Genomic DNA, 16,890 nt, shown 5'->3' on the forward strand with positions numbered 1-16,890 from the left:
TAAAAAAAGCAGAATAACAAGATAACAAGTAACATTACACTTACTTTTGTCTCACCGCAAAAACGTTTCCTGGACAAAATCTCAAACAGTTTTCTATCTGGATTTCTAAACCAATTAGTGTATTATTACTGCACAAAGAGAACAAACAGCATTGGTTTGGTGATCAGAGCACTACGTGTTACTGAACTGTGATTTAGTTTCATTGAGACATGAAGTTGAGAATCGTGTTTTACTACATAAGTGCGATATTATACCACAAGTAATTAATTTTACACTGAGAAAACATTCACACTCTTCTCTTACTTTCAACAGGCTTGACACACACCGTATTTCCAAAAGCTACTTAATGAAACTGTCCCAAAATTTAAATTCAAGTGTATTCTCTCTACCTGTATTTTATTAAGATGCTCATAGCATTTGATTTAAAGGCTTTATCTCAAACTATAAAAACAAGCTTATTGGAGTGTATCTTCTTAATTTCATCTGTAGAGCACTAGTACAGCAGTGCCCCCAAGAGCTGATGTGAAATTTTGATAGGCAAGGATTGTTTTTAAGGTGAAACTATTGGTTTTGAATTTTCAGCTGCTGGCAACATCTCTTTAACATTTCTGCAGATGTGTTTAGATTCCTCACAGCTCCCAGCACATCAGAAAACCTGCTAAGGATAAGTCTTGTATTAGCTTTTGGGGAAGATGCGCAGAATCTGGATCCATTCACAAGTTTGGCTTAGACAAACTTGCTGGAGCTTCAGCTACCACCAAATCCCAACACACACACACCAGAAGATCACTGTCACCAAGGCACCCAGAGCTACTTAAGGGGTAGGGGGAGAATCCTGTGTGGAAAAGGTTAAGAGTGAGACGTGCCACTTCTCTGTGTCTAAAGACAGCCCTGTGTGCTCACCTTCCACCTCCTCCTTCACTCCAGCTAGCCAAAACCATTTTCCCACTTTGCTCCTATCACCCCCAGGGCTGCTGTTGTGGGGGTTTTTCCTGCTCACACCCACCCAGCAGCCTCCCCCTGCTCCCTTCCTAAGAGGCTCGCTCTCAGCTCAGCCCCACGCATGCCTTTCATACTTGGTCACAGGGCAGCAGAAAGCATTTGAAGCCAGCTGAGCACGACAAAAACAGCAACAGAAACACCGGGGAGAAAAACCTAAAAAATAAAAGCAAACAAAAACCTAAGAAATTGGCTAGGAAAGCAGCTCTTCAGGATGAGATTAAAAATCCAGACTGCCTGAACCAGGTTGGCAGAGTCAGCAGACAACTTATCTGAAGCTTTTCAGACCTCATACACCAGCCTCCCCTGCAGTCTTGGGGAAAATCCAAGTTTCTTCACCTCATAATACAAACTATTTTGCTCCTCTGGGTAAGAAGTTACTCTGGAGCATTTCATACACAGCCACACACAAACCAGTAAGCAAAGGTGGAAACCTGTGCACGGTGCAGGTTGATTCAGAACCCGATGGCCACGGGGGCTGGCTGCCCACAGCTCGGCTGTGCCACGAGGCTGGGGGCACCAGAGTCACAAAGCACGGCTACTTCACTTCCTTACGTTCAGCTAAACTCAGCATGGCTGAATGGCAGTGGAACCCAACAGTGAGCATTAAACACTGTATTTCAAGGCAAAAAACAACTCAAAATAGAAAGCCAGGTCAGCAGAGCTGTATAATTTGGAAGGGAGGCTATCAGCAGGTGGCTGATGTTGCATTCAAGCTGGAGCTGCACGCCTCCCTGAGAGCTGCTGGTTTAATATATGTATATGAATTAATAACAGAATCAGGATTTTTTTTTAAGTAATTAGGCATTACTACATAGGCATTTATATTTTCCATGTGAAATACATGCTTAGGGGAAGAAGGTAAAGACGTAATTTTTATTGAAGCACAAGATTTCTCTCCACCTTCTTCCATCTCACTCTCTGTTGCTAGCCTGCAACAACCAAACCAAAGTTTTTAAATCAGGTACAGCTCACCGTACCTCTCACTGTGCTCTTCTTTTTTTCTTTTTTTTTTTTTCCAGGTGTAACAGTTCAGTGACCCTTGTTAAAGCAGCACTTCTCTTTCTCTCCTCCAAAAAACTGCTGTAACTGCATCTACTGCACTCTGTTACTGTTCTTAAAAACATCTTAAAAAGCACCTGGGCTGGGACAACCCCAAGCACAAACACAGGCTGGGCAGAGAATGGATGGAGAGCAGCCCTGAGGAGGACCTGGGGGTGCTGGTTGATGAGAAGCTCAGCATGAGCTGGCAAAGTGCACCTGCAGCCCTTGCTTTTCTGCAGTTCTTGCAGAAAGCCAAACGTATCCTGGCCAGCATGGCGAGGGAGGGGATTGTCCCCCTCTGCTCTGCTCTTGTGAGACCCCATCTGGAGCCCTGCATTCAGCTCTGGGCCCCCAGCACAACACCTATGAGTGCAGAGAGGGGCCACAAAGATGATCAAGGGGCTGGAGCAGCTCTCCTAAGAAGAGCTGAGGGAGCTGGGGATTGTTCAGTCTGAAGAGAAGGCTCTGGGGAGACCTTACAGCAGCCTTCCAGTACCTAAAGGGGCCTACAGGAAAGCTGGGCAGGGGCTCTTTGTCAGGGAGTGGAGTGATAGGACAAGGAGTAATGGCTTTGAACTAAAAGAGGAGAGATTTAAATCAGATGTAAGGAAGAAATTTGGTACTGTGAGGGTGGTGAGGCACTGGCACAGGTTGCCCAGAGAAGCTGTGGGTGCCCCATCTCTGGAGGTGTTCAAGGCCAGGCTGGATGGGGCCTTGGGCAGCCTGTTGTTGTTGGAGGTGTCCCTGCCTGTGGCAGGGGGCTGGAACCAGGTGATCTTTAGGGTCCCTTCCAATTCAAACCATTCCCTGATTTTGTACTTCTTTCTGAGGTCTTCAAAATATATTTGTTGCTGCTTACCCACCAAGGCAAGAGCATTGCCAGCCACATAAAAGCAGGACAGGAGTGGAGGCAGTGGAGTAGCAAAGGGAGTTACTGCACTGCTCTATCACTACACAGACATGTTGGCAGCTGAATAAAAATAAAGTTGCTTATCAGGGGACATAAATACCACTAGCTCACGCCATGGTTTGGTCCTTCTGCTCTATTTACAGGCAAATCATTTCTTCTGTTACTAGCTAGTGTAATTATACACACCACATTGCAATTGTGTAAGTAGCGACTAATTTGCTAAATGCTGTCTTTAGAAGCCCTGTGTTTTGGATAATGCTGTTTAAAACTATGTAGCATAACCTTATTTTGACTACATCAAACAATTTATACGGACTGGTAATACTTTATAAAGAAGTAGGCGAGTTTAAGCTAAGCTCTGGTAATTGCAATTAAGTTATTAAAGAGGCAACTGCCATCCGTCTGGAGATCTGCTTTGGTGTTTGCCCTTCCAAACTCCGAGACGTGGAAACACCATCGCCCAGAGATGCAAAATCTTGCTTTACCGTAAACAACATCGTCCGGTTTTCTGCAATGTCTGTTGGCTGCACAACACTGTGTCCATAGATAAGTTGACTTTTTAGGTTCAGCGAAACCGCATCTTCTTCAAAAGACCTGACAAAGCTGTTACTCCTATGGCTTCCCTCTTGAAAATCCTTCTTAAAAGCTAAGGAACGAAGCCCAGGCTGAGAAAAGGACTTCCTAATTGGCCTCTTCTCCTCCTCTTCACCCATCAAGGGCTGGAAGACAGACCGAAATTTGCTGCCGAAAGAGAAGCCTCCAGAGTTATTGGCAGTTTCATTTTGTTGGGTCGATGAGTTAAAATCTGAGTTTTTTGTACAACTCGCATGATTAAATTTCTCAATGCATTCATCTATGAGTGCCGGGGGTGCGTTTTTGTGTGCTACAGTCACACGTCCACAGAAGAGCACCTCAAACTTTTTGGCAAAAGGGTCTTCAACATCTGAGAGATTATTCTGAAACTCTTCCTGACGAGCAATTTTTCCAGCTTGTCGAATCGAGCTTATAATCTCAGGCACCTAGAAGAGGGGAAAAATAAACAAAAAATTAGCATCTGGTGCTTTAAAACAAACAAGCTGCAACACTCAGAGGTGCTCCCTGCTGTTATTTTTCTTGCGTGGCTGATTTGTTTTCATTTTCTGAAAGACCAGCTGAAGTGCTCTTGTATTTCTCCAACAGACCTATGCTTTTATACGTTAAACACTGACTAGGTAAATTGCTCACTTGCTTCCCCGTCAGGAGGTCCAGCATCATCAACATGTCATTGGAAGAGCTTTGCCAGCACCTGGTTACGGAGCACTGCTGTGATTCATCTCACAGATTAAGGTTCTCCTGCAGCACATGCTGCTGCCACAGGGCCACGATTTATGGTTACAGCAGATAATTCTGCCAGCTTTTTAATTCCCCTGAATTACTTTGAGAACAAGTCATGCTATGTGTGTCAGTTCCCCGACAGAACAAAATTTCCTCCATCGAGAATCAATAGCTTACTTCCCAAGTGCTTGGCTGCAGAGAGCACAAAGGGAGTAAGGGAGCAGGAGATGCTTTTTCTAGACAAGGAAATGCACACACACACAGCTAGCGGGTTTCAAACACCCAGTATGAGGTGACAGAACAGCCCACGTGGCTTGGGAAGCATTAGCTCACCCCTGAGCCACCAGCTGATTGCACAGGCAGGCTGATGGGGAAGGCAAGGGTCATGACTTCAGGAGCCTGCTCCCAGCGGTGGCACTTAGCAGCCGGAAAGCCCTGGCTCAGGCAGCTTCCTGCCTCATTGTTTTTAAGTCACATACAAGAAGAACTTAAAGGATTATACCTTTAAGGTTTGTTATAGAACCTCTATTACCTCACATAATACGTATTTACTCCACGGTCAGCCCAAAGCTCACCTCAGCTGTATTTACCTGGCACTCCTTCACACAGCTCTTAGTCACCTAACACGTCAGGACGAGGGCGAAGCAGACGACTTGATTCTAGCCATACTTCAAGCTGCAAATGCCTCAGTATTTTCCAATAAACACATCTGACCCTGATGGAAGTGCCCGGGCTCTCCAGCTACAGGCAGCCACCCTCCCCAATTACGCAGTTACTGCAAGGGTTGGAGCTGAGGTGAGGCCCAGGCTGCGCGTTTGGGATCCACCACAGATGCGCTCCTATTGAATTTGGTTTCTTCAATGGGTTTGTTATCAAACGCCTTGGACTTCAGTTAGAGACTACAACCCTCAGAATTACTTTGCAGTCAGTAAACTTCATGTCTGAAGAGACTTAGCGGGCCCGTTGATGAAAACGAAGGGGAGTATTTAATTCAAGCCTTATCATGTGTGAGGAGAAATATGTCACTTAGAAGGACCAGCTGGCTTCTAGGCCACGCTTAATGAAAACCATGGACTCCTCTGTTCTTGTTCATTCACCTAAACAACCTCACAATCTATTAATAGCTTTTTATTACCTCTGATTAGGTAACAGATATTGCTACAGAAGCAGCAAGCCACCACCTGCCTTTCCTGTGACTGTTATGTACGTTAAAAGTTCATCCCTTCATCAATACAGACGCGGTGCTACGATGAATAAGGGAAGGACAAAGTGCATTTTCCTGTGGAACTGTTCTTGGCTTGACCAACGATTGTGCTCTCTTCACCTTCCCGTACCACCCCGGGCCCTCAGCGCAGGTATCCGGAGAGCAGAGGCGCAGGCGCTGCCGAGCTCCCTCAGCAAATAGCCCCGGGTGCTGACTATGTGAACATACAATAAATAAATAAATAACAACAAAAGGAAAGAAATCTGAAATGTATAAATACAGCTTTTCTTTGAATTATCAAAATAAATTACCAGGTTCTATCCTGGCAAACGTTTATTAACCACAGCTGGGATTTTTCCAGATCAAGGAGCACAGCTACCAGTAACTACATCTCCTCCAAACCAGCAATTCATCCAAATTTAAATTGTATCAGGTTTTGCCTCTTTGATCTGCATCAAAAAGCAGCAGAGCTCAAGTTGCTACTGAATTAAGGTAATGTTGCTTGGAGTTTGGTAAACAGTAATCCAAGCCTGCATAGAGTAACAACAATGGGAATAATAAAGCTGCTTTACAAAGAGGATTGCCAGTTCGTACACCGGGGATGATGTAGGGGCTGGAGGAACTTCCATCTGTGGAGAGGGACATTTTCCTGCTAGTTTGGGGGTACAAGCCTATCTTCACCAGCAGGAAACAGATATATACATCTGTTTTACATTAAAAGTATAAACCATATATATATATAAATATACATTTAAATATACAATATTAAAATAATTTATTACATATTAGTAATATTTATATAAAATATGTAATTTATATGTATTTTTATATGACCCATCTATTGCAGGAGTTAGCTCAGAGCACCTATTCTTACTACCTTCCTACCTCTCTCTAGACACTTTTAAAATGCATGAAGCTAACACAAGCTTAAAACAAGCTTTGAGCGCTCCCTGTGTTTTTGCATTCCTACCTCACTACTTGTGAAGAGCCTGATGGCGACAAGGACACAGGCTTGACCTGTGGGCATGCACAGGGACCAGAAATAGGCTCTTAAGGAATAGCCGATCTGCTGGGAGGGCAACAGAGCAAGCCAGAAGCAGGCCAGGAGGTACCTGGAGCACGCTGATGATAGCCTTTAACAGAGGTGATGTAGGAGCTAAGCAGGGAGGGCGCACTGCTGGACCTGTTACTTAATAAAAAGGAAGAAACAGCAGGGTATGTGACGTTCGGGAGCAACCTTCACTGCAAGGACCACCTTGTGAAACAGGGCAGAGAGCATGATCACAGCTCTGTTCTTGAGGAGAGCAGCTCTTGGCTAGCTCGTGGATCTGAGTGGAAGAAATCCCTGGGATATGGCCCTGGAAAGAAGCAGGATCTAGGATTGCAGGTTGATTTTCAAGGATCATCCCCTCCAAGAAAAGCTCACCTCTTCTCATGGCGCTCAGTGAAGGGAAAAGAGGCAATGCATGAAATTCCACCCAAACATAAGAAAAAAAATCTCTGTAAGGCTGGCCAGACACTGGCACAAGTTACCCAGAGAGGCTGCAGTCTCCAGTCCTGGGCAGACTCAACCTGCCTGGACACAGCCCCAAGCAGCACGCTGTAGGTGGCCCTGCTGAATAAGATGTCCCCCTGAGGTCCCCTCCTACCTCGGCGTGGTGACTGAGGTACCCACAACTCTGTAGGCACGAGTGCCTGCTGGCCTAACTCACATAAGGCAGCGGGGCAAGCCTACTGCGTACATATAGGATTTCCTCCTGCTGTACAAATTGTTTTCTAGAATACTTCTGTTTTTGTGTCTTCTGACTTCTTTCTCCATGTAAATATGTAATTAGTGGGTGATGATTATTTCAGTAATCGGAAAAACTAAAATTATGCCCCTTAAAAATATTTATGACCTAAAATTATTTCCCTAAACCCACAAAAGTAAGCAGAGAACAACAGCATAAGCAAGGACAAAACTTAAACACAGAACACGACCTTCTCATCATTCTCCCTGGGCCAAACAGGACTGGTGAATTGAAGATACGATTGAAACTTAATTGAAAAAGACGCACCTATAACCACTGAAACTAAGTACACCGTTTACTTCTGCTATGATTAGAGTGCTTACTCTGCATAACGCTGAGTATTCCTGTGACTTCATCCTTGGGTAAGCAAGCTGAACACAAACCACCACCCAGAACTTCCTGATGCCTGTTGGTCTGACACCAGACTAACAGACTAACAGCTACAGCTCCTGCACCACACATGAAATCTTGAGAAAAGGCAGCTGTTTGTAAGCATGCACAGGTTTGGTGCAGCTGGAGAACATGAAACTGCTCTTTTCCCTTCCCTTCCCTGCAAGAGAAGCTTGCACTTGCAGCCAGACGTCACCCTGCAAGTTCACATGCTAACAGACAGTAAGACACCAAACGCCTTTAGCCTGTCAGCAGATTTCGGATTTGAGAAAGAGTAAGAAACTATTTTAATGAAGAAAGACCAGTAACAGCTGACTGCAACAGCTGCCTTTTGGTATAACAGACTAAGAAAAGGTTCCCTGCTTCTGTAACACGCAGTAGGCACACAGGCAAAGTGTGCCACAGAAGAGGAGCCATCAAATACATCAGCTGGTGAGGACTCAGGGCAAAAAAGTGGGATTTTTCAAATGTGGCAAAGTCCTCATAACTATAGAGGTACCAGTGCCTCCAAAATGCTTCAAGTCAGTGAAGGATTCGAGCACAGGCTTAACTATTTCAAGGGAGTAAGTGGTTTTGTTTAAAGTAAAGACCTGTGCTGTCAGGAACTGATTTTATGTAATGCGCTACGTAAACTCTTGCAGACTGAAAATCACTAGGATAAGATCTTGAGTTGATCTGATAAGATCTTGAGTTGAACCTCAGAAGATAGCACATGGCAGTGGCTGGAATAGACCTTTAACAACCTTTCACAAAGCTCTTGAAACGAGTAAAGGTTATGTTTTCCTTAAGCAAGCTTTGCCTTCCTACTCAAGCATCCCAGGACAAACTATCTGAATTATTTTAAGGATATTTACTTGCCTGCTCTTCTGTCCACTGCAAGCTCAATAAAATATGTCAAGAAGTCTAACACATTGTTTGCTGTTATTGCCATTCCTTTTCTGTTTTATTAGGGAGTCCTGCTACAAGAGAAGCACAGTCCATGGCTAAATATGTTTGGAGAAGCCAGCCGATTGTATCAGGACCTATAGCAATGCTTGTCACCAGTACAGTGTTTACTAGCATGGAATACTTTGTGAAATGAAGGAACTGAAGAAAGCAAAATCATTTCTGAGACACATAATATGTACAAAAAGATGATATAACAAAGTATTTCTTTGCATTTTTAAAAGACCACGTGGAATCCTTGATTTGAGGAGTGATGTTTACTGAAAAACAGCAGGTCTGTTTTCAGCACACTTCAGCAAAACAACTGGGCAGTAATAAAACAGATGGACATTTCCAACCTGACCACTCCGTGAACCCACATGAGTAGTCAGTAACCTTTTTTGAACATTTTTTTTTCATTCAAGGGATATAAAGCTTAGCATTTTTAGATCCAATGCATTTAAATCTACAGATTTCATTGGGATGATTTCAAAAACAAGCTGAGACTGCACAGGAGAAGAATCACAAAGAAATTTAATTTGGAAGCGACCTGTGTAGGTACATCCACCCTACACACAAAGCAGGGCGAGCTTTCAAGTTAGATCCAACCTCAAACCTGATCAGACGGCTCTGTGCAGTCCCACCAGCACAGACCCCACAGCCTCCTGTTGCCAAAGGGAAACAAACCGACTGCTTCCAGAAGGACGTCAAGACACAACCAGCTGAGATTTCCTTCGTGAGAAGCCTTGCCTGCTAGCTTAACCAAAGAATGAACTAAATACATACAGCACAAACCCAGCCTTTAATCTCTCCCTGAAAGAGAACGAAAGGATGTCTTCAAAGCAACAGAATTTCGTTGCAGTTCTACATCAGTAAAAATTAAAGGTAGAAAAGAGTAACAATCTTCAATTCATTTCCATTTCAGTGGAGGACCTTTTGTATTCTGGTCTTACCTTAAGTGTAGTCACAGGGCTTTATTATCTTGCCTAGAAACTACTCTACAGCCTCCTAGACCTCACTGACTTTCTCCAGTCATTAACTGCAATTCTCATTTTCCAAATTTTCAGCCCTTGATTCCTAATCAACAGGTCTTTCAACGGTATTTTAATTACTAGTTTTCTTCCCGTGCTACTTGTTGACTTTCACTCCTCCCACGGAATTCTTTCTAAACCAAAATTTAATTCAGAAAGGGAGGTGGAAAGTTTACAGCTTCTCCATTCCCTGGACGACGATAATGCTTTCCAAGCTCCCGTCCATTTGTTTTCCACACTTCAAGTCAAAGACTCGAACCAGGCTCTCTAAGTACTTGAGGTCGGTGGGTGCATGGAGAGGCAGCTCACCTTTGCTCCATCATTTCACGTCTCAATGTGTATGACCCAGCGCTTTGCTGCTGCGCCCACACTGCTCAGCTTTTGGTGGTGGTGAAATTTTAATTTATTCCAGCAGCTTTACCATCCAGGCGTGTTGGTCTATCTCACAGTCCTACTACCCACCACCACCAAAGCTGCATGGGTTCTAAGCAGAAGGGAAAACAAATAATAATAATAGGCAGCATCATTTCTCTTTGTAGTACCTAACATGCATTAGGTGTCTCACGTAGCCAGACAACTTGGTGATATCTTGAAAGTGAACAAGGTGGAGCACAAAAATCTCAATGGCTGAATAATATCACCCCAGGCCTAGGAAAGGAGAAGTGATCATACTGCAGGTCTGCTTGCACGTGCAGTTTGCTTTGTTAGGGTTCACATGGGCACTCTACAGAGAATGGGGTAAGTGAGGGTGATGGGGCTGAGACTCCAGTTCTGCAGGGATGTGCAGGAAGCTGATAACCAAGAGTGCACTCACTTTCCAAGGATGTTCTGTGTGCAGTCACCTGTGTGAATCCAGTTCTTTTTGACTTGGAGCCTGGTGGCCGAGTGGCACTAGCAGCATCCTCTGAAGGGAACGACAGCTCCAGGTACTCCGTGCGTGCTGTTAGTTTACATGTGATCATAAAAAGTCAAAGGTGACCGTACTTCCCACAAGTCACAAACCTGCTGAGTACTGCAGGCTGATGCTCCAAGTACAGTGTGCTGCTCCCACACCACCACGCTCCTTTGCTACAGACAAATAGCTTGAGAAACTTCCTCACAAATCCTCAGACCAAAGCAAGAAGTGTAATCTTTTCCAAAGTAACGTGAGTTGGAAAACACTCCTTGCAACTTAAACAGGCACAAAAAAATCTGTCCTTTCTAAAAAAAAAAAAAACCAACAATATTTGCAGAAAGCTTTTATAAATTAATGCAAACAAGCTCAGAAATAGAACATAATTGTACTTGATGTTCCAGCGAAGCTGGGCTATTCTATTTTGTGGTGGTGTTTCCTCCCCAGGACAGATGCCTCATGCTGCTGACACACTTTGATGTTTTATTTACATGCTTTCAAGACATACCTTCCCTGAAGCCCCAAATACGACAAAACCTGGCAACTTGCCACAAATGAGCCACCGTCTCCTGGACTGCTGCTTATTTTTGGGACCCTTCCCCGGGAAAAAGCACGATCAAAAATAAACTGCAGCTGATGGAACGCCCCTGTGGGGCTTCAGTGCAGCTCTGAACACAGAGCCTGGCTCTGAAGGAGGCATTCCTGCAAAATCTGCTCCTGAGAAACCTGGTGGTATACTTTACTTCATACCCAGAGGGCTTATTACATGGTAGTAGTTCTTCCTCAGCCCCTTGCAATCCAAACCATTTCTTTTTGTCTTGTACAGCTCCATCCCCCCTCTGTTCAATACCACAACCTTTAAGCAACAAATGTGACATGAAGCAAGTCACCGGGTATCTCAAGTGGCAGGTGAACATCTTCATAGTGTTTCCTTCTCCGTCGTTTGTTTCAAAGTTCTCCTTCCGTGCAGTTTTACGAATTAAAATGGCACTTGAAGACATAACAATGATTACTGGGCATACCTGAAGGATTCCTGGCTCACATGTTACGAGGTGACTGCTTAATGTGGAGGCAGTAACAGTTGCAAAGTAATAGCCAGGAACCTCTGTGCTCATTCATTATGAACAGATATTAAATCCCTTTTTGCTCTTTGGTATTGCAAGCAGCTCCTTTTACACGGCTGAGACAGGCCCGGGGCAGAGCTGGAGCCTAAGGGAAGGGAACAAGAGGAATCCTGTTCCTACATGGGTATAAATGGAAAGAAACAGCAATGACATTTGAAAGCTTTCGGGACAGGTTTTGTTGTTGGGGCGTTTTGGTTTTTAAACTGAAAGGCAACAAGAGCATTTAGAACAGGAAATGAGTTACTAAGAACGTTTTGGGAACAAAAAAATATCAGATTAAATTCCAGTTTCATAATAGAAGACAGGTCCTCTCCCCACCTCTATTGCTCTCAAAGCTTTTATCACAGTTTACATAGGGACAACTGGCAAAACAGGAGCTAGCAAAACAAATTTCAGATGATAAAAAGCCTCAAATTGTTCTGCCTCTTTTTTAAAAAGCAATATCCAACTCCAAACAAGGGAGGAAAATTCGAGTTGTGATGTGTGCCCTCATTACAACTGAGGTTAGTTCTGACACAACCTTTTCAGATGGCTGATCTAAGTGAGTGTCAAAAATCCACCTCCCATGGATTTTTCTTTTGAAATTGTCACTGGGGAGGGAAAAAGAAAAGTCTATGAGTGCCTTTGACTGACCTGGTGTGTAAGTCAGCTATACCTGCAACAGAGCACAACACTTCTCCCTTACTCTGAGAGCTCAGGAAGACCTCTTGAGGGATGAGACAGCCCCACGGTCTTTCTCCCTAGAACTACATGGGGTGTTTTTTGTGGGGAGAATCTTACTCAGACATTAAACTTATGGAGGTCCCAAGAGAACCAGAATGCAGAAAGAACGAAGCTTTTTTTCCAGCACTCTGCCTGCCTGGTATGTTTAACAGGCACGTGAACCCGTCTGCTCTCGGAGGAGCAAGGATCTGCAGCTGTGTCACGTGGTAACAGATCTCACCTGCCTCAGCTCAGCTTACAGATGGACAGGACTGGAACAGTTAAACTGCCCACGAACATCCCATTTCACAGAAGTTAATGCCTTGAAAAGTACCCAACTTCCATCTGGGAAAAGCAGGATTTACATCACCTTCTCATGTGACAAGTTAGTGATCTCTGAAGACAAGTTAGACATTACCAGAACTGGTCATCTAACTGTACAGTTCCAAAAATCCACACGTGTAGTTGATACTAGCTGTTAATATTTATTTTTTTCTAAAATACATTATTATTTTGGGTGAGTTAGAGTGTATTTGTTTACAAAAATTAACTTCATTTGAGAATATGAACTGAAACTAGGTGTTTGCCAGCCTTTGTTTCCTACCTAGGTGGTTGTCTTTGGAAAAGCAAGATACTCCGCTGAACTAACAGAGGCTGATCTGAAGATTAAAGTTAATGCTGCTGATTTTGACCAGGCATTCCCAAGGCACAGTGCATTCAGTGTAATGGAAGAGGAGGAAGAACAACACAAACATACACCTGAGTGTAACCCACAACTGATATCAAGACCCTTACTATTTAGAGAACAGACAGAAAAATTGTTAACAACCTACAGAATTAAGCCGTACTTTGATTTTTGAAGCAAACAACTCAAAGAAAGCTCACTCACCTCCCATTATTCATTAAAGGCTATTTAAACTAAAACATTTATCATGTAATTTGAATGAAAATCTTTTTCTTTTTTTTTTTTTTTGGGGGGGGGGGGGGGGGGGGGAGGAAATTTAGCTGCAACAGGATAGGCCATGGTTCTAACTCTCCTGAAGTAGTTTCTAGCCTGTAATCAAGGACACTCCAAAGCACATTGCTGCCCAACATCGCATTGATAGCTTCCTGTAACTGCAGAACGTCCTTAGGAAAGTAATGGGAAGAGCAAACTGTTTACTCAAGGTTCCCTCCATTAAGATATAGCCAGATCACATTAAGGACAGTTTTTCCTCCCAAGAGTCAAGGATCATTGTCCTAAAAAGCAAGTGCTTCCAATTCCTGCTGATAAAAGACAAATGAGAGCCTGCTTCTTCCCTCCTGGTAAAATTTTAAGACAGCTGCATCTTTTAAAGTTGGTGAAAACTTTTCTGTGACCTGTTCTGTCTCACATCCAGATTTGACAAAAATCTGGGGAAAAAAAGTTTGGAAAAAGGTGTCATTGTAGAGTACTGGATCCATAAACCCTTACTTGAAGTACCTTTGAAAGTCACTGTAAGAAGCCTATTATATTCACATCAGGTATGTAAGGATGCTAGAAAAGTAAAGCAAGGAAAAAAAATAGAAGGGATGCAAGATGTCTGAAGAAGATATTTAACGATGTATTCAGAGGAAGATGATCAGTGTGGAAAATGTGCTGTTTATAGTTACAGACTGTCTGCAAGACAGCATTTCACTGCCAATGCCATCATGGGTCGTAGGAGCACAGTTAAAACCAAGCATCCCAAGTCTGGCAGACCACCCCACACCATACTACTTCACGTCTGCTATCACTTGCCTGTGCTTCTGGCGGTTAATCAGGCCTCGTTTCTTCATCTAAAGGCTGGCATCCCCACTGGCTGGTCTCTTTTAACTGCTACAGGACAGCCAAGGCTGCTCCCTGTGTTGACAGCCAGAAGTGAATTTGCATGACCCAAGACAAAACACAGATGTCATTGTCCTTTTTAGATAAAGCTGCACATTCAGTCCTGCATGGACAAGAGTTGCCAAAACAGGGATAAAAGGCACCATCAGGATAAATTCAGCTAAGGGATCACTCCTGAAAGCCACCCCAAGGACAAGCCAAGGTGTCTCCCTACAAAAGAAACCAGAGGCAATTTTAGCAATGCTTCCAGATTATAAAAATGGTTCTCCCCACTGCCCAGAACTCCAGCAAGAATGTCAATGACCCGTACCAAACTCACTACAGCCCTACAAGGACAGAGCTCTAGACCTGCAGCCTGTGTCAACAACTTTCTTTCAATCACCTCAGTTCAGCACTCATCTAGGAAGGCTCCAGTAATTGAAGAGTAACAGCTGAAATCCATCCTCCTGTTCTTTCTCCATTAGCCATTACACAGTATCATCAACAATCCTCTGAAGCTGCTGTTAGGTCATTTACCTGCATCATCTGGTCTCTTCAGATAGCTGCCCTTACAACACGGAACCAGCATCCAGCCCTACCTGATGCCTGCCAGGAGTTTGGAACCCCTAATTATGTAATAAATACACAGCAAGAGAAGAAATTCAGGGAAATTAGTTACTTTGAGTCTTCTTGTTTTGTGTAAGAAAGCAATGCAGAAAGAAAAAAAAAAAAAGCACACAGTGTGGAAAGGACACACCACAGCACCCAACTGATTTGTTTGAAAATGGAAGATTGATTCTCAAGGTATCTGCTAAAATGTTAATGATGCTCTTCCATCACTGTAGTCAGGGCAAGCTCGCTGCACTGATGGGAAGCGAGATAATCAGCAGTCACCGCACAGACCCAGCCAGGGGGCCTTTCCAAACCAAGTGCCCACATGATAGGGCAAGATAGGGGAGAACCCTAATCAATAAAAAGATGTACTGATAAGAGTGTAAACAAAGATGTTCAACAACGTATGCTGGCCCATCATCGTAAGCATTTCTGGAGCTTCTGCTACTTATCTGCATTAGTATTGTATAAATACCAAATCTGATCTACATCATACCTTATTGAGCCACAAACTGTAACAATGCACACAAATGCAGATCCTCTTCCCTATTCAGGGTTATGAGACAGCTATTTTAAACCTACCCTGTTTCTTCCAAGAGTAAATTTTCCATTATTCCTTTTTTGTTCATATTCCTCTCTTCACCACAAGTTACAGCTGGGTTCCCCATTAGGAAATGGTAAGGCAGGTGGACAACCACAAGGACTGAACTTCAGCTAAGCTGGACAACTCGCCGGTTACACCCCTTTCACAGCGAGGGAATTCTGACCTTCACGGTATTTCCAAAGTATTCTATATTTAAATCCTTACTCACAGAGGAAACCCAAAAGGGAGTGGTGAGTATTCAACGTTTCTAAAACAGACGTCACAGACATAGAGGGTCCCCACAAAAAGTTGGAGGGGGATGCAAGGGCAGTGCTCTGTGAGAACAGCTGAAGGAAAGCAGTAAGGGAAAGAAGACAAGATTTTAAGGAAAGCCTTTGTGTCTGTGTCTCTTTCCCACCCCAAGCATGATGTCAGCACTGGGGACTGCTGGTATTTCAGCCCCACCTAACACACATGCGGACTGGGCTCTTCTGCATTGATTCTTTTAAACATATGTAGTGTTTTTAAAGATTTGATAATGCTTTCAAACTGACAAAATGCTGCCTGAATTATAACAGCCCACAATAAATAGTTTTGTATATGACTCTGTGATTCACCCACTAAATGTAGTATGAGCTCCCTAAACTGTGTTTTCAAATAAAAACGTTTCTGAAGTCCACACAAGTCAGCCTCCCCCAGCTATACAGCAAGGGGAACTGTCAGTCGCTTCCACAGGATGCTAAATCCTACAGGCTGTGTTCCAGTGGGATTTATCCTCATTCCAAAATTCCAGCATGGATTTTTGGTTCAGGTTCTGGGTAACTACCGACAGAGTTTTAAATACAGGCTCCTTGCACATCGTCGCCTAGAACTCCAAAGCATTTCTATCAAATCTCCTTTTCCATGGCTTGCCTGTGGGGAGATTGGAAGCTATATAAAAAAAAAAAAAGTCTGAAGAAACAAAACCAGCATGAAACATTTAGAGAAAAGTGCTAGCCATCCAAATTTCCATGACAACAGCTTGAGTGAGCTCACCTCATTGGTACTATAGCACCAGGCCAAGGGTCCTGTAAATGCAGAGAGGCAACTGCTATTGGATCTAGTAAGAGTAAGACATCTGGTTACAGAGCTCCTGGAAATAAACACACACACAAAAAAAAAAAAAGGGGGGGAGGAGAGGGAATACTGCTTCATTTAGCTCATCTTTCCCATTTTCAGTAGTTGGGAGTGTGCCTGGGTAACTAACTATGTCTGCTCTCCTCAGACCTGCAGTTTCTCAGGATATCTGTACCTGAAAATCCTGTTTGGTTACTGCATATCAAAGATCCCCCCTGGAAAAAAAAATAATCCTGTGATGATGCTGTAAAAGGCAGTAAGAAAAGCATTCCCATGTCCACAGCCAGCAACTTTTACACTGGGGAGAAGCTTCCAGCTATTTCAGCCAAGATTCATGTAATTTTTTATATTTTTTTTTGAACGGCACCATCAACGCACACAGGCTCATGTGCACATTGCCCTGAGGACAGAAGGAGATGCACGCTTTTAC

The 16,890-nt window shown here is 43.6% G+C and overlaps 1 protein-coding gene across 5 annotated transcripts in view; it reads right to left on the minus strand.

Annotated features, from left to right (window-relative positions):
• The window catches only part of TBC1D1 (TBC1 domain family member 1), a 102,186-nt gene that overhangs the window by 55,797 nt on the left and 29,499 nt on the right, over positions 1 to 16,890 (minus strand). For all 5 annotated transcript variants that reach the window (XM_032186104.1, XM_032186105.1, XM_032186103.1 and 2 more), the window contains exon 2: positions 3,439 to 3,972. In XM_032186104.1, coding sequence (XP_032041995.1) covers positions 3,439 to 3,972 — 534 coding nt within the window. The remainder of the gene's footprint in view (positions 1 to 3,438; positions 3,973 to 16,890) is intronic.

The sequence above is a fragment of the Aythya fuligula genome, chromosome 4 (genome assembly GCF_009819795.1).
Source record: "Aythya fuligula isolate bAytFul2 chromosome 4, bAytFul2.pri, whole genome shotgun sequence".
In the NCBI taxonomy this organism is placed as follows: domain Eukaryota; kingdom Metazoa; phylum Chordata; class Aves; order Anseriformes; family Anatidae; genus Aythya; species Aythya fuligula.